Genomic DNA, 24,756 nt, shown 5'->3' on the forward strand with positions numbered 1-24,756 from the left:
TTGAAGTTTCAGCACAGCTGAGATGAAAATTAGTATCTGCTTTTGGGTCTTTTTTTTTTCAACACCTTGGAGACCTAGCCTGAGCATAGCTTGGTCCACAGCTTTGTATTGAAAATACTGTGTCTAAGTGTAGGTCTGGCTGCAATTTTCTCGACACACAATCCACCTATTTCTCGAAAACTTGACTCATTTTATATGAGAACAATCTATGAATGTGTCACAATCTGCCCCTTGCATGGTGCTGCCTTTTATTATCAATTTTCTAGAATGGAAAAAACATTAGTGAATGCAAAAACTGCTGATGTGTATGGCTGAGCCGATACGATAGCACTGAAATAATTTCGCATGCGTACTCATTAGGTTTTGAAGGTTTTATGTAATTCTGCTAAAAATAGGTCACGTTTGTTATGTGACGAATAAATTTTGGAAGCTCAAGAGGAATAAATTGCAATGTAACTCACTTTGCACTTTTCCTGGAAGGATAATTATATTTCCTGTTATCATTAGTTTAAACTTTGTGATCTATCAAAGAACTAAAGTAAACATGAAAAATAAATCTTGAAGCTTGGCCTTTTTTTAGTATGTATTACTCTTGAAGAGATACATCAATTACACAAGTGCCAGTAAAGATTTAAATAATGGTATACATGGCTGGTTTTCTCAGCTCAATATTCTCCCAAGTGGACGGTCTCTGAAGTGTTAAACTCAGATGTATGTTAAAGATTATCATAAGATGTATATATACTCACCTAATCGTTTCTGTAAACCCCCCCCCCCCCCCCCCCCCGTCTCACACACACACACACACACACACACACACACACACACACACACACACACACACACACACACACACACGGCAATTACACCAGAAATACTTGACTATAAAGGTTTCCCAGAAATAACATAGTAGCTGCAATTAATCTTTCAACTGGTTCAAAGAAATAAGCAATTGATATTTAACATAATTTTAGTTTATCATATGATGTACTTCTGCTTCGACTCATACCTGATTGACGCTGCTTCTTCCGGTAACTTTGAACAAAAGTGCGGGGACTTGATGGTACTGAAATTGCACTCGGTGACTGACATTCTTGAGGATTGAACTCTGGTAGTGATGAAAATTTCTTCTGAAAGTTCACTGTTTCCAGAACCCTGCAAATTAATGGAATATAAGGAAAAACTCTAAATAATTCTAAAATGCAAATAGTTTGTTAATTTCCATATTTTATTGTCACAATCTGCAGTAATTGCAGATGTTTGGATTCAGACTCAACTTGGCTTGACGTGTGTCGACAGTAAAAATTTTCACAAACTTAATTGGGGTGCATAACTTGCACTATACTTGTTGCATTTAGCAATTTTATAGTTTTAGGAGCAAAGTCATTCAGAAACAATGGCAGAAAGCTGAATTATAAGAAAATACTGACTCCAAAAATGAGAGAAAATGTTCTTTGTGCTTATTTGTACCCATATCAGTTGCCGTACACTCATACTTTGAAATTCTTATTTTATTTAATCCCTGATAAAAAAATTGGCAGAAAAAACACTGTATACCCAAGTAAAAAGTGAAACAAAAAGTAAAAATATTATTTTACTCTAGAGTTTTTCATTTTGTGTTATGTTTCCAGATAAAGTATTCCACTTTGGTTGTCCCATGGATTTTCTGATGGACTTTTGTTGCAATAACCCCAGTTGTTCTGTTTTTATGACTACTGTGCCATAGGCAAGCTGGTTCATTTCTTGGCCTGACGATTCAGACAGTTGCACACATGCACCAGTTATAAGGAAAGAGGCACGGAGGAATTGCAATTCATAGCCTTAACAGTGAGTAACACAAAAAGTAATAGTAGAGGGTAACAGTAACATTATGGTAAAGAGTCAAGGTTTGAGGTGCATTAAAATCAAAGAACTTCCCATATTTTTAAAGTATGATAGGCTGATTGAATTCATAAGTGGTACAGCAAAACAAATAAACTAACAGTTAATATAATGGTGCAAGCAGGGAAGGCACAACCAGTTAGTGGTATGCAGGCTTGACTCAACATGGAAGACAACGTGGGACCACTGAGAAGGCGAGGGAAAGGGAGCGCCAAAAGATTGACATATGGGCAAGTTGTTTACTAAATGGTAGATAAGTGGGAGAATAACACTTTTTAGAAAAATGTGATAACCAAACATTCAATCTGGCATGAACCATACTCTCTGATCGGAGTAGTTCGAGGCAAGTTCCTGAAGACCGAATCCAAATTGTGGAAAACTGCAGCAGCAGCCCAAGACTAAAACCCAGAACTTTTGATGATTTTACAACGGAACCAAATGGAGTTAAAACAGAACTAATGTTAATTACTGTAAATTTGAACAGAAGGTCAGTCATCAGGCTGGTCATGCTTATATCAGAATTTTATAACATTTTTTTCACTCAGTTGCTGAGAGGAAGACATTAATATCATTTTTAATCTGTGGAAGGAATAAGCAGGCTTCAGGATACAATAAATAATCTCAAAGTGGGATTTTTAAAGCAGTATTAACTGTAGAAGAGGAAGAACATGAAAAAGCAATTGTTAATAAATGGAGTGAGCTGATGTTGGAGTGATGGTACTCCTTGTGATTTTCTGCAACATACACTATGTGATCAAAAGTATACAGAAACTTGGCTGAAAATGAGTTACCAGTTCATTGTGCCCTCCATCGGTGATGCTGCAATTCAATATGGTGTTAGTCCACCCTTAGCCTCGATGACAGCTTGCACTCTCACAGGCATATGTTCAATCAGACGTTGGAAGGTTTCTTGGGAAATGACAGCCCATTCTTCATGGAGTGCTGCACTGAGGAGAGTTATCAATGTCGATTGGTGAGGCCTGGCATGAAGGCGGCATCCCAAAACATCCAAAAGATGTTCTATAGGATCCAGGTCAGGAATCTGTGCAGGTCAGTCCATTACGAGGATGTTATTGTAGTGTAACCACTCTGCCACAGGCCGTGCATTATGAACAGGTGCGTGATCATGTTGAAAGATGCAGTTGCCATCCCCGAATTGCTCTTCAACAGTTGTAAGCAAGAAGGTGCTTAAAAAATCAATGTAGGCCAGTGCTCTGATAAAGCCACGCAAAACAAGGGGTGCAAGCCCCCTCCATGAAAAACACAACCACACCATAACACCACCACCTCTCAATTTTACTATTGGCACTACACATGCTGGCAGATGACATTCACCATACCCATACCCTACAATCGGACCGCCACACTGTGTACCATGATTCATCACTCCACACAACATTTTTCCACTGTTCAATTGCCCTATGTTTAGGCTTCTTACACCAAGCGAGGCATCATTTGGCATTTATCGGCATGATGTGTGGCTTATGAGCAGCCGTTCAACCATGAAATACAAGTTTTCTCATCTCCCACCTAACTGTCATAGTACTTGCTGTGTATCCTGATGCAGTTTGGAAATCCTGTGTGATGGTCTGGATAGACGTCTGCCTATTACACATTATGACCCTCTTCAACCATCGACGGTCTCTGCCAATCAACAGATGAGATCAACCTGTACGCTTTTGTGCTATATGTGTCCCTTTACGTTTCCACTTCACTATCACAGTGGAAACGGTGGACCTAGGGATGTTTAGCACTATGGAAATTTCATGTACAGACATATGACACAAGTGACACCCAATCACCTGACCACGTTCAAAGTCATTGAATATCGCAGTGACCCATTCTGCTCTCTCATGATGTCTAATGACTACCGAGTTCGCTGATATGAAGTACCTGTCAGTAGGTGGCAGCACAATGCCCCTAATAAGAAAAAATTATGTTTTTGGGTGTATCCAGATACTTTTGATCACATAGTTTAAGAAGGAGAAACACATACACTTTTATTACTGACTCAAAGCTTATAGTGAGTACTATTATACATAAGACTGCATAGCACAAGTTGTTAAGGCACCAGTGGAGACAGTATATAGGACTTTGGAACAACTACATGAGGAAGTAGTCTGTGACATTCAAACAATGATCAGTATGACAACACAAAATCGGAAGAGAATAAAGAAGCGTACAATAGTAGTTATTATTGGTTAAGATATTAATAAGACGACTTGTGGGAACAGACTGAACCTTACAGTAGGCAAGAATGTAGTCATGGTGGGTATACACCGGGCATGTGGAGAGGATAATACTACCATGAACAACCATGTGTCTTGGAGAGATGACACATCTAAGAGTAAAGCACAGCTACATTGTTTCCTCAATGAAATAAGATGAGATGAGAACAAAGTAAAATGGACAATAATTCCATACATTCCCACCACTGGATGGAATTATGGAAGGAAGGAAGATAGTTTAATTACCTGGCAATATCATCATCATTACAGATTGAGCAGAAGCTCGGTTTGGAAGGGGATGAGAAAGTATATCAGTTTAAAGGAACAGTCTCACAAAGAGACCACATGACAATCAGATTTTTTGTCATTTTTTATATTTGTTGTATGTGAAATTCAGAACTCAAATATCAATAGGCCAAAGCAGTTGGACACAACTATCAAAAAAATACTCGAGAAAATCGACTTTGAATTTTTCTGAGAGTCTTTAATACTCCAAAATAGAGTCAACTGCTTGACAGGCAATGTGGATTCATGATAGAATGCTCGCATGCCATTTGGGTAGACTGGGCTTGATTCTTCCCTGATGCAAATTTTTAAACAAAGGCACATGTTCAATGGGAATTTCCATGAAAGATGGAAAAAACTCCATAGTGCTTAAGGATGGTAATAGCTGGATAGCTAGTGGGAGTCTCATTTTAATCATTATTTTTTTTCCATTCCATTTGAATACTTATGTAATTTAAATATAAATTTCACAAAATATATGATAATTAGCACATATAATTTTTATTTTCATGAAAAATACACATCATATTATTTCTGATTACATATAACATAAAAACTTAGTTTTCACAGTAAATATAAATTCTTAATTATCTATGATGAGCATTCTACCACAGAGCCAAGCTGTGTCTCCAAAAATCTGTCTTACTTCACAGTATTTAATATGCTTGGAAAACTTCAAGGTCAATTTTCTCAAGAATTTTTGAGAGTTGCATCGAACTGCTTTGGGAAATTGATATTTGAGTTCTGAATTTCATGTACCATAAACATAAAAAAATGCGAAAATACGATTGCCATATAGCCCCCTTGTCAGGATTTGCCTTAATCAATTTAAAGAAATCACAAGAAATCTAAATAGGGATGAGCCAACAGAGATTTAGCCGCTGTCTTCCTGAAAATGGATTCAGTGTTTTATCAGTGTGCCACTTCACTTGGTTGTGATGAAGTTAAGATGGTCAGTGAAGATAAGGACGAAGAAAGAGAAAACCAGAATCCAATTCAATAGAAGATGTTACGTCAGAGAGGATCACCTCCATTTCAATTTACTTGGACATTTAAAAATGGTTGTTGCTCTCCCTGCTCTTTCAAAGGTGAACTTCATGTTGGAATGCCTACAGTTCAGGTGTTTCAGGAACTCTTTTTGTCTGCCCAGCACCTGTGACCTTATAAAAAATGAATCATCAACACAGTGGAAGAAGCAGGTAGCCAACTCCACCAATGGGTAGAGTGGTCTCTCCTTGGTTCCAGCTTGAGTTTGTTTGTAAAACTGTCTACTGTAAAGGAAATGTGTTAAAATCACAATGTGGTTGAACACCCATGATTTTGCAGACAAATTTCCTGTTGGTAAGGTGAAGGAGCAACTTTGGTGGCACTTTGGTAAATTGAAACACTACACTAAAGTTTATCACGATGTTAGAAACTATGGCACAGCTGTCAAGTCACTTCACAAAATTCTTAAGTTCTTCATGCAATTCACACATTTCTCATTGCATGGGCCAGGTAAATAACCCCAGGTCTCGTGTATATTTAACATGATCGATTTAAATAATTATCTGTTTAGTTTTGGTATTTTGGTATTTCCATATTATTTTTTGCAACAAATATGCACATGTAATTACATGACCATTTATTTACTTAGGATATTAGTAAACACATTTGAAACGGCTTTCAAGTGAACAAATGAGCTAAATGGTTATATTATGTACTTTGCTGTTTTTTTTTACAAGAATCTATGATAATATGCTGATTTAAGATTTTTTTATTTATATTACTATTATCACAGAGGTTTATTTATTAATTTTGTATGTTTGCTGTCATCACATTTCTTCCATTCTTATGAAGTCTGTAAAAGTGTAGAGTTGTTAGGAGTTTAGGATATGATTTGGTGTGAATGAGGGGGTCTGCTATTTTGAGATTTAATTTCACATTTTGTGAATGTTTACTTTTAACTTCCAAGATTTTTTTTTCAAAGAGTTGCTGAAGAATAGTAAACTGTTGGCCACAGAGAAAAATGTATATGTGTGTGTGTGTGTGTGTGTGTGTGTGTGTGTGAGAGAGAGAGAGAGAGAGAGAGAGAGAGAGAGAGAGAGAGAGAGAGAGAGAGAGAGAGAGATTTCAGAGGTGAGCTGCATAAGATTGCATGCACAACTGAATGATAAGTACAAAAAACTAATTATTAATATGTGATCACAATATAGAGAAATTGGTTCTTCTGGTATGGAAGTTGGTTTTATAAAATCCGCAAACTGGTAATGACTACCTGATTGTTGCTAAATATTAATGAACCATAAAATCAGAATTATCTTTAATCCATTTTAATGTATTAATTATCTTTTAATGTATTATCTATCTTTAATCTCTTTTAACATATGAAAACTTATCATTTAACATTAATCAGGTGAAGGAAATTTATGTGTGGTATCAAACAGGAGAAAGCATGGGGAATAGTAATTAATAATCTGAACAAAGTGTAACATTCAAAGCACTAATGGAGGATAAGAGTACTGTTACAATTATCAGCAGATGAGCAGACAACATTACAAACACCAAGTTGGGTCAACTCACATTACAGCTATTGTTAATCTACCGAAAAAAGGAACACCGAGAACATGGAAAAGAACATACTGAAATATGTATTTCAAAACTTCTTACCTATCCATTCCATCCTCAACATTTTTCTTGAAGAAGCTCTTTTTGGTTGATGGCGATGAAGGGATTGTTGTCTGCTGTTGAGGCAGCATGGTTTCTGAAGATGAGACTTCTTCAGAGGCTGATGCTTGGCTGACAACTACACTGTCTGCTACATTGCTAATGATGCATGTAGAGACAGCTGAAAAAAGCATAAATCAGATGAGAATACACCACTGTATCAGCTAATACTTATTGTATTGTGGATACTTTACAAAGATATCAAAATTTTTCTGAAATGTACAGAACTATAGTTCAAGAATGTGCTCATATTAGAGCTGTGACAAGCCTCCATTGTCTTACTCTACAGAGTACTCTGTTACTGCCTACGGTAGAGCTGATATGAAAGTAACTGCGAGTTCTGAATTTTTATTGTTTTAATAAGTGTCTCAAAGTAGTATTGCTTAGCATTTGGAAAGTCTCCTTCATGCAAGAAATTCTCTTGGTCATGAAATGCAATTTGGGCAGCCAGGAGCAGCTGATACCATTGTAAATTCACTGTTGGGAGGACGACAGAACAGCATGCCCATTACACCTATCAGAGCATCAATAGTAGATGTGTGTAACATCTTAAATGGAAGTCTTCAAGTCGGCAATGTTAGAAACCACATCATCTAACTCAGGAATTTGAGTTGCTGTCATAAGATATTACATAGGTTTAACCACAGCAAGTTAAAATCAGTATCCAATAGTGTACTTATGGATGTAACCTGATGGTTCTAATTTGACTCAGAGATAAAGCATACGCATATCTAATGAAAGTGGAGACAGACAGCCTGATGAGAAAACAAATGGCGTGCATTATCTACTGCTAATGGAAACAACAATATTATCACATTTGAACATAGGACTTTAATCACACCCTCAGATGCTAGAGTACACCTATTCAAAAAAGCAGATAAAAATTCACTTGACGCCTTCCTGAGAGACAATCTCTACTCCTTCCAAATTAACAATATAAGTGTAGACCAAATGTGACTTGAATTCAAAGAAATAGTATCAGCAGCAGTTGAGAGATTTATACCAAATAAATTAACAAACGATGGGTACGATCCTCCTTGGTGCACAAAACGGGCCAGAACACTGTTGCGGAAACAACAAAACAAACATGCCAAATTTACACAGATACAAAATCCCCAAGATTGGCGACCTTTTACAGAAGCTCGAAATTAAGTGCGGACTTCAATGCAAGATGCTTATAATAGTTTCCACAATGAAACTTTGTTTCAAAACCTGGCAGAAAATCCACAGAGATTCTGGTCATATGTGAAGCATCCTAGTGGAAAGACACAATCAATGCCTTCTCTGCGTGATGGCAATGGAGATACTACCAAAGACAGTGCTGCCAAAGCAGAGTGACTACACATAGCTTTCTGAAATGGCTTCACAAAAGAAGACAAAGAAAATATTCCAGAATTTGAATTAAGAGCAGCTGCCAAAATGAGCAACGTACAAGTATATATCCTCGTAGTAGTGAAGCAACTTACATCACTTAATAAAAGCAAGCCTTTTGGTCCAGACTGTATACCAATTAGGGTCCTTTCGGAGTATGCTGGTGCAACAGCTCCATATTTAACAATCATATACAACCATTCGCTTGGCAAAAGATCCATACCCAAAGACTGGAAACTTGCACAGGTCACACCAATATTCACAAAAGGTAGTAGGAGTAATCCACTAAATTACAGGCCCATATCATTAACGTTGATATGCAGCAAGATTTTGGAACATATAGTGTGTGTGAACATCATGAATTACCTCAAAGTGTCTATTGACACACAGTCAACATGGATTTAAAAAACATCGTTCCTGTGAAACACATCTAGCTCTTTACTCGCATGAAGTGTTGAGTGCTATTGACAAGGGATATCAGATTGATTATGTATTTCTGGATTTCCGGAAGGCTTTCGACACTGTACCACACAAGCGGCTCGTGATGAAATTGCGTGCTTATGGAATATCATCTCAGTTATGTGAATGAATTCATGATTTCCTGTCTGTCAGGGAGGTCACAGTTCGTTGTAAGTGACGGAAAGTCATTGAGTACAACAGAAATGATTTCTGGTGTTCCCCAAGGTAGTGTTATAGGCCCTTTGCTGTTCCTTATCTATATAAACGATTTGGGTGACAATCTGAGCAGCCATCTTACATTGCTTGCAGATGACGCTGTTGTTTATTGTCTAGTAAAGTCATCAGAAGATCAAAACAAATAGCATAATGATTTAGAAAAGACATCTGTAAAAAATTGGCAATTGACCCTAAATAAAAAAAAGTATGAGGTCATCCACATGAGTACTAAAAGGAATCCATTAAACTTTGGTTTCATGATAAATCATTCAAATCTAAAGCCCGTAAATTAAACTAAATACCTAGGAATTACAATTACCAACAACTTAAATTGGAAAGAACACACAGAAAATGTTGTGGGGAAGGCTAACCAAAGACTGTGTTATATTGGCAGGACACTTAGAAAATGCAGCAGATCTACTAAGGAGACTGCCTACACTTTTATTTGTTTTTATTTAAATTTCAAGTTCCGTAGGACCAAATTGAGGAGCAAATCTCCAAGGTCATGGAACATGTCAGTACATGAACTTACAACATAAAAAGTAATAACAGATAAAAATAAATGTTCATGAACCTGAAAGAAAATCAGTCCACAAGTTTAAGCAAATACTATCAGCAATACAATGAGAATCATATTAATTTTTCAAGGAACTCCTCGACAGAATAGAATGAGTGACGCATGAGGAAACTCTTCAGTTTCGATTTGAAAGCGCATGGATTACTGCTAAGATTTTTGAATTTGAGTGGCAGCTTATTGAAAATGGATGCAGCAGTTTACTGCACACCTTTTTGCACAAGAGTTAAGGAAGTACGATCCAAATGAAGGTTTGATTTCTTCCGAGTATTAACCAAGTGAAAGCTGCTTATTGTTGGAAATAAACTAATATTGGTAACAAGAAACGACAATAAGGAATATACATATTGAGAGGCCAATGTCAAAATACCCAGACTCGTGAAAAGAGGTCGACAAGAGATTCGTGAACTCACACCAGATATTGGCCGAACCGCCCGTTTCTGAACCAAAAATACCCTTCTAGAATGGGAAGAGTTACCCCAAAACGTAATACCATACGAAATAAGTGAATGAAAATAAGCAAAGTAGACTAATTTACATGTCGAAATATCACTCAATTTTGATACCGTTTGAATAGTGAAAATAACGGTATTAAGTCTTTGAACAAGATTTTCAACGTGGGCTTCGCACAACAGCTTACTATCTATCTGAACACCTAGGAATTTGAACTGTTCAGTTTCACTAATCATATGCCCATTCAGTGAGATTAAAATGTCAGGTTTTGTTGAATTGTGTGTTAGGAACTGTAAAAACTGAGTCTTACTGTGATTTAACGTTAGTTTATTTTCTTCAAGCCCCAAACTGAGGTCATGTACTGCTCTACTTGAAACCGAGTCAATGTTGCACACAACATCCTTTACTACCAAGCTAGTGTCATCAGCAAACAGAAATATTTTAGAGTTACCCATAATACTAGAGGGCATATCATTTATATAAATAAGGAACAGGAGCGGCCCCAACACTGATCCCTGGGGCACCCCCCACTTGACAGTACCCCACTCACATCCCACATCACAGCCATTCCCAACATTGTGAATAATGACCTTTTGCTGCCTGTTGCTAAAGTAAGAGGTGAACCAATTGTGAGCTACTCCTCTTATTCCGTAATGGTCCAACTTCTGGAGCAATACTGTGTGATCAACACAGTCAAATGCCTTTGTTAAATCAAAAAATACGCCAAGCGTTCCAAACTTTTTGTTTAGCCCATCCAGTACCTCACAGAGAAAAGAGAATATAGCATTTTCAGTTGTCAAATGACTTCTAAAGCCGAACTGTATATTTGATAGCAAATCGTGTGATATAAAATGATCAATTAACCTTACATACACAGCCTTTTTGATAACTTTTGCAAATAATGATGGCACAGAAATAGGTCTAAAATTATCTACATTATCTCTTTCTCCCTTTTTATAAAGCGGCTTTACTACTGAGTACTTTAATCGCTCAGGAAACTGACCATTCCTAAAGGAAAAATCACAAATATGGCTAAATACAGGGCTAACATGTGCAGCACAATACTTTAATATTCTACTAGACACTCCATCATAACCATGAGAGTCCTTAGTGTTCAGTGATTTGATTATTGTCTCAATCTCCCTCTTGTCTGTATCACAGAGGAGTATTTCAGACGTCAATCTAGGAAAGGCATTTGCTAAGAAATTTATATGATTTCCTGTAGATACTAAATTTTTATTTAATTCAGCAGCAATGCTCATAAAATGGTTGTTAAATAGTGTACATATATCTGATTTATTAGTAACAGAAATATTATTGCTGCAAACTGACTTTATATTGTCAACCTTGTGCTGCTGACCAGACACTTCCTTCACAACTGACCATATGGCTTTAATTTTATCCTGTGAATTAGCTATTCTATTTGCATACCACATACTTTTTGCCTTGCTAATAACATTTTTAAGCACCTAACAATACTGTTTGTAATGGGCTACTGTAGCTTGATTGTGATTACTTCTAACATTCTGATATAATTCCTGCTTTTTTCTACACGATATCCTTATCCCACTAGTCAGCCAACCGGGCTGTCCATTACTGCTAGTACCCCGTTTAGAATGTTCTAATGGAAAGCAACTCTCAAAGAGCATGAGAAATGTGTTATGGAAAACATTGTTTTTATCATCTATATTATTGGCACTATAAACAACTTGCCACTCTTGTTCCTTGACAAGTTTTGAAAAACTCTCTATTGCTGTTGGATTAACTTTCCTGCATAGTTTGTAATTAAATACAACATTAGTACGAAAACCTTTTAGTGTTAAAATTTGTGCATCATGGTCTGAAAGGCCATTCACCCTTTTACTAACAGAATGCCCATCTAGTAATGAAGAATGAATAAAAATATTGTCTATGACTGTGCTACTGTTCCCCTGCACCCTAGTTGGAAAAAACACAGTTTGCATCAGATCATACGAATTTAGGAGATCTACCAACATCCTTTTTCTTGCACAATCATGTACAAAATTAATATTGAAGTCACCGCATAGAACTACTTTCTGGTACTTCCTACAAAGTGAAACAAGAACCCTCTCTAGCTTAAGCAAGAATGCTCTAAAGCCAGGGTTAGGGGACCTATAAACAACAGCAATTAGAAGTTTAATTTCACTAAATTCAACTAATGCTGCACAACTTTCAAATATCTGTTCAGTGCAGTGTTGTGATACGTCTATGGACTCAAATGAAATACTGCTTTTTACTTACAGAGCCACTCCCCCACCCCGCAAGGAACTCCTTGAGAAACAGCCAGTTAATCTGTAGCCTGGTAAAGGAAGCCTCTGAATTATCAAAATTATTTAAGCGGTGCTCTGATATACCAATAATTTCAAAGTTAACATCTGTTAGCAGTTCACTAACTTTATATCTAATACTTCTTATATTTTGATGAAATATGCTAATTCCTTCTCTACGTGGAAACATTACATCCTCTGGAAGTGAGCCCTTAGTTAGAGGCACTTCCTTTAAGCAGGCATACCTATCAGCTGACTTCAGTGTAAAAAAGGTGCAACTCTAACACCAACTACTATAGGAATTTTTCCATGAGTGATACCACTACCACCACCACCATCCACTACACTGTCACCTATAAGCTTAGCCAGCCTCCCCTTCCCACACCTATTAAGGTGCAGGCCATGCCTAGTGAAACCCCATCTACTGTTAGACCCAACTGGCATCACTGAGATGTGATCCATGCCCTCTGCCATCAGTGCCCTCCCCAGCCCCACATTAATGCGCCGAACAGCCACATTAAGGTGAGGCCGATCGTGACGCTGAAACAGTTGCACGAAATGCACATTAGTACCACCAGTTTGAGTAGCTATCTTAACCAAATCACCACTGACATCATTTTCCCCGTCCCTATCGAGACTATTCCCTGCTCCACCCACTGTCACTACCTGATCCTCTTTCGTAAAATTCTTACCTAACTCCCCTATGCTTTCAGTCACCTGAGCCAACCCTGCACTAGGCTTCACAATGCTGGTGACTTGGTACTCACTCCCCAACACTTCCTGCAACTGCTGGCCCACACCTCTACCATTGGAACTACGCAGCAGCAGAACCTTCTTTCTGCTAGACTTTGCAACTAACCTAGGCCTCCTAATTGCTGAGGACTGCTGCAAGTTACCTACATCTACGGCTACACGAGGCTCCTCTTCACTCAACTCTGACAGTTGGTTGTATCTATTGCATGTATGCAAAGTAAAACTGTCTGAGTACCACCTCTTCCTAGCTACCTTCTTGCCAACTGCCAGTTCCCATTCCCCACCACCCTTCACCCTCCTCAACCTATCTAGTTCCTCCTTTGCTCATTGTAACTGCACCTGAAGGGCACAGATCTTACGCTGCTCTTCTATTAACTTGTTTCTACTACAGATTCTACATTCCCAGGAGAGGATCTCCCTAAAATGACCACTGGCTTTCCCACTGCATTCCCCCCAATGAAATTACTTCGAACAAATCTCACACCGTAATCCACTACTCACAAACCTACGACAGAGCCCACACTTTTCACTCATGATAAATTTTACAGTTACTGGGAAAAAAAAAAAAAAAAAAAAAAAAAAAAAAAAAAAAAAACTATATGACTACATTACCAAAGTTCAGTTACACCAGTAGAACTATTTAAGAACTAACAATAATGGTCTCGAAATTCTCTGCCTACTAAGAAAGCAGCTACTTGTATTAATACTACAACAACACAGCCGATACCAATACCAGCAAAAACTCACAAAATTATTAGCTACAACCAAAAAATTAAAACTACCACTGTAACACTAAGTGAAGTTAAAACACTATATGAAAATTTTACTGAAATATTTCACTAGAAAGAATAATAAACGTCAGTTGAAAACTAAAGCACGAAAATTACTAACGACTTCAACACACTGAAAACACTCTAAAACACAGCAAGCGAGCGATTACAATAGTTTATTAAGACGTTATTTTGCCACAAATGGCACACAACACCGCTGAAATCTATTAAATATAATAACTGTGTTACAGAGCACAAATAAGTTTGCCAGTACTTAGCTTATAACTGCTACAGCTGCAGTGCACGCCGCAAAATGTAAACACACTGCTGAGGCGGGAGGCTTAGACTAACGACGAAAGCAGACTCACAAATAATATACCACTCGAGTCAATAACACAGGAAAAAAGACAGAGATTAATGAAAATCCACAAATAACTTACTTTTACGGCAAATATTAAAACAAATAAACTTTAAAATAAGTAACTGAAGTCTAAAATTTATAAAATATTAATGAGCTATTTCAACAGCAGTGCAGCACATGTCAATGCTTGTCCATCCTCTTTTAGAATACTGCTGCGTGGTATGGTATCCTTGCCACATAGGATTGACGGAGTAAATCGGAAAAGTTCATAGAAGGGCAGCAGGTTTCATATTATCACGAAATAGAGAAGAGAGAGTTACAGAAATGATACAGGATTTGGGGTGGACATAATTAAAACAAAGGCATTTTTCGTTGTGGTGGAATCTTCTCACAAAATTCCAATCACCAACTTTCTTGTCTAAATGCGAAAATATGTTGTTGACACTGACCTACATTGGGAGAAACGATCACCATGACAAAATAAGGGAAATCAGAGCTTGTTCGGAAAAATATGTGAGTTCGTTCTTTCGGCATGCTATATGAGATTGAGAATTGTGTAGGTGGTTTGATGAACCCTCTGCTGGGCACTTAAATGTGATTTGTAGACTATCCATGTAAATGTAGATGTAGGGTTTCAAAGAGCCTCAGAAGCAGCAGCCATAGACGGATTTGCATATGATTTTATTTTAATATAATAACTTGCCTGCTCACAGGACGACCAGAATGCAAACAAGCCTTGATGATTCAAGTATTTATAAGAGTCACATTATACTTCTGACTTGGTTCTACAGGATTTTTTTCTCTCTTCCCAAAACCACAGGTGTTAATTAGTGTACTTGTAAATAGCTCCACCTACCTATGAAGTACTTCTCAAGTCACTCACACAAATGGATACTGTGCGACCATCATTAAGGAGTTTGAAACAATCCTTCAGTGCATATAACTTCATGGTTGGCTACTATGGGAAAATATGAAGCAGAAATTTTCAGAGATTCCCTTTCTCATCACTAAGTGAAGCTCATAAAATTTTCTCATCATCATCATCATCATCATTTAAGACTGATTATGCCTTTCAGCGGTCAGTCTGGAGCATAGCCCCCTTATAAAATTCCTCCATGATCCCCTATTCAGTGATAACATTGGTGCCTCTTCTGATGTTAAACCTATTACTTCAAAATCATTCTTAACCGAATCCACGTACCTTCTCCTTGGTCTGCCCTGACTCCTCCTACCCTCTACTGCTGAACCCATGAGTCTCTTGGGTAACATTGCTTCTCCCATGCGTGTAACATGTATCTGCTAAAAACAATTTAAGGTGCAACATGTTTCAGCCTCAAATTTCGAGGCATTCCCAAAGAACACAGTTCGCTTAACAATTCAAATCAATCTGCAGAGATTCTAGAAGATGTGAAGATCACGAACAAGCACTTAGGGAATAAAAACACCTCTGAAGTTTTTATGAAAGTAAAAGGTTTTGCTTTAGACTGAGCATTTCATTTTCTTTTCTTTAGATTATTTTTGCCAACACCTTTCTCCTGTGACAAGGCTACAGGCGAGATAAGCTAAACAATTGCAGCTCAGAATAGTAGCACTCGTTTTTAATTGACAGCTTATGTATCTTCTGCCATTGACTTCACAGTGGGTTGCAGAGTATAGACATAGATGTAGATGTAGACTTTCTATCATACTCTTTTAATTGTATATCAGTGATCCCTAATGGGTCACCAATACCACTGAGAGCTTTGTTTTTAGGGTTGTGAAGATGTTTTCAGGAACAGCTAGGGGTCTACACAGACAACGCAAGAAGAGCCCCACTTTTCTGGGTACAACTGACAAGGGGACCAAACCTACTCATTATCACCAATTTCCTCCAAATTTACTGCATATGCCGGACTTGGCCAGAAATGAAAGAGAAAGAAGTGGGAGTTCTAAATGGCTGAAAATTTAGAAAAAAATACACTTTTGGATCAAGTGAGGTGAGGCACGATTCATTTATGTTAGAATAATTTCCAAGTAGTGGTTGACAATGTAACTACTTGTATAATCTGTTCACCATAAGAATAAACCCGATGTAAACAAATAATGATGGTCAGAAGCCGTAGCACACATACACTGGTGGTGTTATGATCTTGGAAGTAGGTCCTACTTATGTATTAGATAAGTTACGTTAAATGAAACTCCAAGATATTCAAATGTATTAACAGCCATCAATGTTTTTCTTAATCCCACTTTAGTTACATAGTTTTTATTTTTTTTAAATTGTGTACAGTCACAGCCTCTGCGGCGTTGTGCTCTGATTGTCGTGCTGTTAACGCACAGTACGAAAATGGCTGAGGCTGCTTTCCGTTCCGTAGTGAAACATGCATGTGAAATATGGTTAAAAAGTGCCAAGAAATAGGCTGTTCTTAATTTTTTTCATAAATTTAGAGAGATAATCAGCTCTGAAATTTTCCCAGCCACTGTATGTAATATAGTTGATACATATGTAGTGCAGTTGGCTGCGTAATGAAATTTTAACCAAATACAGTTCATAGTTTGTTGGTTCAAATCTCCCCAGTATGATTATTTTTTTTTTTCCTCATTCAATTTGAAATACCTACATCTCGTAATTATAAATCATCATTTTTATGAATAATGCAAGTCATCTTGTTTCGAATTACATATTGGATGGGAAATTCCTGTTTTAATTTCAAATACAAATTCTTAATTATAGATGTTTTATGAAAGACTATTTATAAAAGTTGCTTCAATTAAGAAAAGTAACAATTTATTTTTTAAGGGAAAAATGAAAAACCAAAGACACTCTATTTGTACTATGTCCATCGTTTTATACCACAGAGGTAGATAAGTATTGTAGAAACATGAAAAACAATCATTTTCACAGCATCGAGAACATCATACAAATGCGGCATTTTTACATTTGCTACTGTACCTTTACAATATGAACCCAACAGAACTGATCTGGAGCCAGGTTGCAGGATTTAGCTTGAGAAGTCACAAGACTGTTAAGCTGCCAGACATACTGAAACTAACGCACACAGCTTTTTCACATGTCGCTGGCAAACGGTGGCTGGATATAGAGAAGCTCATCATAAAAGAAGAAGAAAAAATGCAGTGCCTGAGACAGGGTTGTAGCCTCTCCACCCAATGTTATTCAATCTGAATATTGAGCAAGCAGTAAAGGAAACAAAATAAAAATTTGGAGTAGGTATTAAAATCCATAGAGAAGAAATAAAAACTTTGAGGTTGACTGATGACATTGTAATTCTGTCAGAGACAGCAAAGGACTTGGAAGAGCAGTCGAATGCAATGGACAGTATCTTTACAGGAGGATATAAGATGAACATCAACAAAAGCAAAACAAGGATAATGGAATGTACTCAAATTAAGTCGGGTGATGCTGAGGGAATTAGATTAGGAAATGAGACAAAGTAGTAAATGAGTTTTGCTCTTCTGGGAGCAAAATAACTGATGATGGTCAAAGTAGAGAGGATGTAAAATGTAGACTGGCAATGGCAAAAAATGGTTCAAATGGCTCTGAGCACTATGGGACTTAACTGCTGAGGTCATCAGCCCCCTAGAACTTAGAACTACTTAAACCTAACTAACCTAAAGACATCACACACATCCATGCCCGAGGCAGGATTCAAACCTTCGACCGTAGCGGCCGCGCGGTCCCATACTGTAGCGCCTAGAACCGCTCGACCACTCCGGCCGGCGGCAATGGCAAGGAAAGCGTTTCTGAAGAATAGAAATTTGTTAACATTGAGTATAGATTTAAGTGCCAGGAAGTCTTTTGTATGGAGTGTAGCCATGTATGGAAGTGAAACATAGACGATAAATAGTTTGCACAAGAAGAGAATAGAAGCTTTCGACATGTGGTGCTACAGAAGAATGGTGAAGATTAGATGGGTAGATCACATAACTAATGAGGAGGTATTGAACAGAATTGGGGAGAAGAGGAGTTTGTGGCATAACTAGACAAGAAGAAGGGACCTGTTGGTAAAACATATTTTGAGGCATCAAGGGATCACAAATTTAGCATTGGAGGACAGCGTGGAGAGCAAAAATCGTAGAAGTAGACCAAGAGATGAATACATTAAGCAGATTCAGAAGGATGTAGGTTGCAGTAAGTACTGGGAGATGATGGAAGTTTGCACAGGATAGAGTAGCATGGAGAGCTGCATCAAACCAGTCTCAGGACTCAAGACCACAACAACAAACAACAGTTGGCTTCATGAATTCTGTTGTTGATAGGCTTGTTATCAACACAGCAGTGTCACTTCCAGAACTGAAAAATGTATTTCTCAGATTCGGATAAAGAAGGAGCTAAGAGATAACCAGACGACTGACTGTAGTTAGTACCTTCAGTGGCTTCAGTATTCAACAGTACAGTGAAATCCCTACAGTATGCTTTTGCATTATACACAGCTTGCTCAGAAAATTTACGCTATGTTTAAGTTAGAATTTTTCATCACTCTTGTTTGTAATAAAATACTATGTCAGATGAGAAGAAGTGCATTTTATGCTTTCCATCTGGTCACTTAAGAAGCACGCGGTAGTGCTGGAGTTTCTCCAAATATTATTTCATTCTGTTTAAAAATTAAATAACATTCAAAGCTATATTATTCCGTTGATTGTCTCTTTTTATGTCTGAAGTGCAACTGCTCACATCGCTGTAGGTTAGTAGGACTGCTGGCTGGCCAGTGCTGTTATATTTTAATGTGCCAGATAAAGCTGCTGTTCCACATTATTGCTCAGTCTATGTGCACATAACACAACATAAAATGTATCCTTATGATCGTACTTGACATTACTGGTCACAGCTTGGCTTCTGCTCCACAAGAAAAGAAGTCCAATGAGATTCAAGCAAAACGTGGAAGAAATTATAGCGTAATGTTTACATCAGTTTATTCTTATGATGAACAGAGTATAAATACAATATACTGAACATTACTTTGATTTATTTGCAGTGTAACATAAAACTGTACAGAAAAGGTTCCACATAGGGACTCGACCCAATGACCCTTGTATTACCAGTACTCTTTCTGTTTTACCAACCACTGCCTCTAGACTATGGCAATATAAATGGTACATGGCTAATCAACCTGTGCCAAAAATAGTATTTTTTCTATATATTTGGCCATCTGGAGCTTCCACTTCTTTCATTTTCATTTCTGACCAAGCTCTGCATATACCACAAATTTGGACAAGACTGGTGATGATGAGTTGGTTTCTGGGGGTTAAAGGGACCAGACTGCTACTGTCATCGGTCCCTTTTTCCAAATACTAAAAACACCCACAGAGAATAAAAACAATCAACAGACGATAAGACAGACGACACAGAAAAAGAGAAACAACAAGACAAGACGAACTAAAATCACACAGAGTGTGACGGTGGTTGGCCGACCATACAAACAAAAAGGGAAAAGCCAACCACCGAGAAACACATGGAAAAAAAAACCAGACAAATCGTAGGCCATAGGCCAGAATCAACACAAAAACCCACACACTTACATTAAGCGATAAAATCCCCCTGCCCGAATACAATGCAGAACTATGTCCACTATGGAAGAGTCGTCAGAGAAAAGCGCAGAGAGTGTATCAGGCAGCGCAAAAGTCTGCCTGAGCACAGTTAAAAGGGCGCACTCCATCAGAATATGGACCACCGTCAAGGACGCCCCACAACGAGAGAGAGGGGGATCCTCACGACACAGTAAATAACTGTGCGAGTCGGGTGTGGCCAATGCAGAGCCAACAAAGGACGACTGATTCCCTGCAGTTGGCTCGCATGGATGACCACCACACAGTAGTCATCTGCTTGATACGGCGGAGTTTGTTTGGCACGGGCAGGTTGCGCCAATCAGTGTCCCATAAATCGAAAACTTTGCGGCGTAATAGCGCCCGTAAATCAGTCGCCGGGAGGCCAATCTCCAGAGATGGTGCACTAGTGGCCTCTTTCGCCAGGCGGTCAACAGTTTCATTTCCGGGTATCCCAACATGGCCCGGGGTCCAAACAAAGACCACAGATCTGCCGCAACGGGCAAGAGTATGCAGGGACTCCTGGATAGCCATCACCAGACGAGAACGAGGGAAACACTGGTTGAGAGCTCATAAACTGCTCAGGGAATCGCTACAGATAACGAAGGACTCACCTGAGCAGGAGCGGATATACTCTAGGGCACGAAGGATGGCGACCAGCTCAGCAGCGTAAACACTGCAGCCAGCCGGCAACGAACGTTGTTCAGAATGGTCCTCTAGAGTTAGTGCATAACCGACATGACCAGCAACCATCGAACCGTCGGTATAGACAACGCCAGAGCCCTGATACGTGGCCAGGATGGAATAAAAGCGGCGTCGGAAGGCCACCGGAGGGACTGAGTCCTTCGTGCCCTGTGCCAAGTCGAGCCGAAGGCAAGGGCGAGACATACACCATGGGGGTGTACGGAGAGGGGCCCGGAAATGAGGTGGTACAGGGAAACACCCAAGCCCGTAGAGAAGCTGTTTGACGCGAACGGCGATCGGACAACCCGACCGGGGCTGACGTTCTGGCAGACGGATGACTGCGGGAACAGGACACGATAATTTGGATGCCCGGGCAAGCTAAAAACATGGGCAGAATAAGCAGCCAGTAATTGTTGGCGTCGCAACCGCAGTGGAGGGACACCTGCCTCCACAAGTATGCTGTCCACAGGGCTGGTTCGGAAGGCACCAGTGACAAGGCGTATCCCACTGTGGAGGATTGGGTCCAGCTCCCGCAACAGAGATGGGGATGCTGAGCCATAAGCCAGACTCCCATAGTCAAGACATGACTGGATTAACAACTGGTAAAGCCATAGGAGAGTAGATCGATCGGCGCCCCACCTGGTGTCACTCAGGCATCGCAGAGCATTTAGATGCCCCCAACACGCCTGTTTAAGCTGCCGAATATGAGGCAGCCAAGTCAACCGGGCATCAAAAACCACCCCCAAAAACCTATGTAACTCCACCACTGTAAGAAGCTCGCCATCAAGATAAATCTGCGGCTCCAGGTGAACAGTGCGTCGCCGGCAAAACTGCATAACGCACGTCTTGGCTGCCGAAAACTGAAAACCATGCGCTACAGCCCAAGACTGCGCCTTGCGGATTGTGCCCTGTAGCTGACGTTCAGCAGCTGCAATGCCAATAGAGCTGTAGTAAAGGCAGAAGTCGTCAGCTTACAGGGAAGCGGAGACAAAATTTCCCACAGCCTCAGCGAGCCCATTAATGGCTATTAAAAACAGACAGACACTGAGAACAGAACCCTGTGGCAAACCGTTCTCCTGGACTTGGGAGGAACTATATGAGGCCGCGACGTGCACGCGGAAGGTACGATACGACAGAAAATTGCGGATATAGATCGGCAGAGGGCCAGGAAGACCCCACCCATGAAGTGTAGAAAGGATGTGATGACGCCACGTCGTATCATACGACCTCCGCATGTCGAAATAGACAGCGACCAGATGCTGACGGCAGGCAAAGGCAGTACGGATGGCTGACTCCAGGCTCACCAGATTGTCAGCGGTGGAGCGGACTTTAAGGAACCCACCCTGAGATGGAGCCAGAAGGCCCCGAGACTCCAGTACCCAATTCAAGCGCTGGCTCACCATCCATTCAAGCAACTTGCAAAGAACGTTGGTGAGGCTAATGGGACGGTAGCTGTCCACCTCCAAAGGGTTCTTCCCCGGTTTCAGAATGGGGACAACAAGACATTCCCGCCATTGCGACGGAAACTCACCCTCGACCCAAATGCGGTTGTAACGGTCGAGGAGGCGTCGCTGGCAGTCCACTGAAAGGTGTTTCAGCATCTGAGAGTGGATGCTATCTGGCCCAGGAGCGGTATCAGGACAAGCGGCGAGGGCACCGAGAAATTCCTATTCACTGAATGAAACATTGTACAATTCAGGATGGTGGGTGCGAAAAGAAAGACACCGACGTTCAATCCACTCTTTAATGGAGCGGAAGCCCAAGGGGTAGTTGGCAGAAGGGGAATTCAGAGCAAAGTGCTCTGCCAAGTGGTTTGCAATGACATCGGAGTCAGTACAAACTGCTCCATTCAGTGAGAGCGCAGGGACACTGAAAGGGGTCCGATAGCCATAGAGGTGGCGAATCTTGGCCCAGACCTGCGATGGAGTGACATGGAGGCCAATGGTAGACACATACCGCTCCCAGCACTCCTGCTTGTGTTGGCGGATAATGCGGTGGGCTCGTGCACGCAGCCGTTTGAAGACGATAAGGTGTTCAATTGAGGGATGTCGCTTGTAACGCTGGAGCGCCCGCCGGCGAGCTTTAATCGCTTCACCGATCTCAGGCGACCACTAAGGCACAGTCTGCCGCTGAGGGGACCCAGAAGAATGGGGAATGGCAGATTCGGCGGCAGTAACGTTGCCGGTGGTGACCGATTGAACCACTGCATCGATGTCATTGTTAGAGAGAGGCTCAATAGCGGCAGTGGAGGAGAACAAGTCCCAGTCAGCCTTATTCAGAGCCCAGCTGCTGGGGCGCCCAGAGGACTGACGCTGTGGTAGTGACAGAAAGATCGGAAAGTGGTCACTACCACAAAGGTCGTCATGCACTTTCCATTGGACAGACGGTAAGAGACTAGGGCTACAGATCGAATGGTCAATGGCGGAGTATGTGCCATGTGGCACACTGAAGTGTGTGAAGGCACCATCATTTACTATCGAGAGATCGAGCTGCGCCAATAAATGCTCAACGATGGCGCCTCGACCTGTTGCCACCGACCCACCCCACAGATGGTTATGGGCGTTAAAGTCGCCCAGTAACAAGAAAGGTGGCGGCAATTGGGCTATCAGAGCAGCCAGGACATGCTGTGCGACATCACCATCCGGTGGAAGGTAAAGACTGCAGACAGTAACAGCCTGTGGCGTCCACACCCGAACAGCAACAGCCTCTAAAGGTGTTTGGAGAAGTACAGACTCGCTGTGAAGAGAGTTCAGGACATATATGCAGACACCACCAGACACCCTTTCATAAGCTGCCCGGTTCTTAAAATAACCCCGATAGCCACGGAGGGCGGGGGTTCGCATTGCCGGAAACCAAGTTTCCTGCAGAGCAATGCAGAGGAAAGGGAGAAGGCTGATAAGTTGGCGGAGCTCAGCTAGATGGTGGAAGAAACCGCTGCAGTTCCACTGGAGGATGGTGTTGTCCATGGCTGAGAATAGAGTGACGGGACTGGGAAGGGAGATTACGCCGCTGGGTCACCTGCTGCCTCCGATTGAGCACCTGTAATAGTGCTTTCCATGGCGTCTGAGGGACTGGCGAGATCGAGGTCATCAGCGGACGCCAGAATCTCCACCGCATCCATACAGAACATACTCGTTGTAGAAAGAACACGCGATTAAAGATGCAGGTGATTTGGGGGTGAGGGAACTCTTTGCGAGATGGGATACCTCATGTTTTTTAAAGAAAAGGAGCACAAGAAAACACTTCCTAAAGGTACAAAAAATCATCTTCTAGTATAATCTATCTTACCTGAAAATCATACAAAACAGTGTTCTGTAATTTTTACAGTTTTTCAAAGAAACACTTCCAGGTTTCCCGTTTGGCTCCTCCCAAGGGACAGATTGGGCTATGGTAATTTTGGTGAAATTATTGCATTAACGTTGAAATTATTAGGAATATCATCTTAAAACTAAGTAGTTAAGTTGTTAATTGAACAGGAACATGAAATCTTGAAAAATCATTAACAACAATGAAATTCCGTCATGTCATTTTCAAATATTTACAGGTATTTTAAATGTCAATACCAATTACTGTTTCTGTTACTGTTACTTTACTGAATGCCAACGCCCGTGCACCAAATGTATTTTCTGGCTTGCTAATAAACAACATAGGTTGCGTAGTAGTAAGTGCTATGAACCAGCTCAGACAAGTATCTTTGTGAAATGTGTGTTCTAAGCTATTCCTTTCTTCTGGTTCATGGGATGGCTGCCACCGCGAGTTCCTTGGGCTGAGAACTCTTCTTGGGTTTCTCACGCCGTTCCTTGGGTCGCACTGGCTGGGAGGGCTTCACCGATTCAGTGTCCGGGATGGAGGAGGACTGTGACGCCCTACGACCACAGTTGCTCGTCAGCCTTCTCGCTGGCGGAAACCTGGGAAGGGAGGGACCCAAGGGACCCCTTGCGAGCGTGAGAAACCGAAGAAGTTGGACACTTCTCCAGCTTAGAAGTGGGGACGGACGTCCCCGATGGGTGGGATGGTGTTGCTCCTGAGGTAGGTGGCGCAGGAGCAACCCGGTGGGTAGAGCCCCCCACTGGCGAGGGGGCATGAGGAGTTGTACTACTCGTCGATCCGGCCACAATTGCAGAAACAGACGGGGCTAGCACAGGTGTTGTAGCAGCAGCATAGGAAGATGTCATTCTCACAGGAT

The 24,756-nt window shown here is 40.5% G+C and overlaps 1 protein-coding gene across 2 annotated transcripts in view; it reads right to left on the reverse strand.

Annotated features, from left to right (window-relative positions):
* LOC126297514 (protein capicua homolog) overlaps positions 1-24,756 on the reverse strand; it is a 329,900-nt gene that overhangs the window by 67,801 nt on the left and 237,343 nt on the right. For both annotated transcript variants that reach the window (XM_049988400.1, XM_049988401.1), the window contains 2 exons: positions 7,044-7,221; positions 1,010-1,155 (listed from right to left, as the gene is read on the reverse strand). In XM_049988400.1, coding sequence (XP_049844357.1) covers positions 1,010-1,155; positions 7,044-7,221 — 324 coding nt within the window. The remainder of the gene's footprint in view (positions 1-1,009; positions 1,156-7,043; positions 7,222-24,756) is intronic.

This window comes from Schistocerca gregaria, chromosome X (genome assembly GCF_023897955.1).
Source record: "Schistocerca gregaria isolate iqSchGreg1 chromosome X, iqSchGreg1.2, whole genome shotgun sequence".
NCBI classification, from domain to species: Eukaryota; Metazoa; Arthropoda; class Insecta; order Orthoptera; family Acrididae; genus Schistocerca; species Schistocerca gregaria.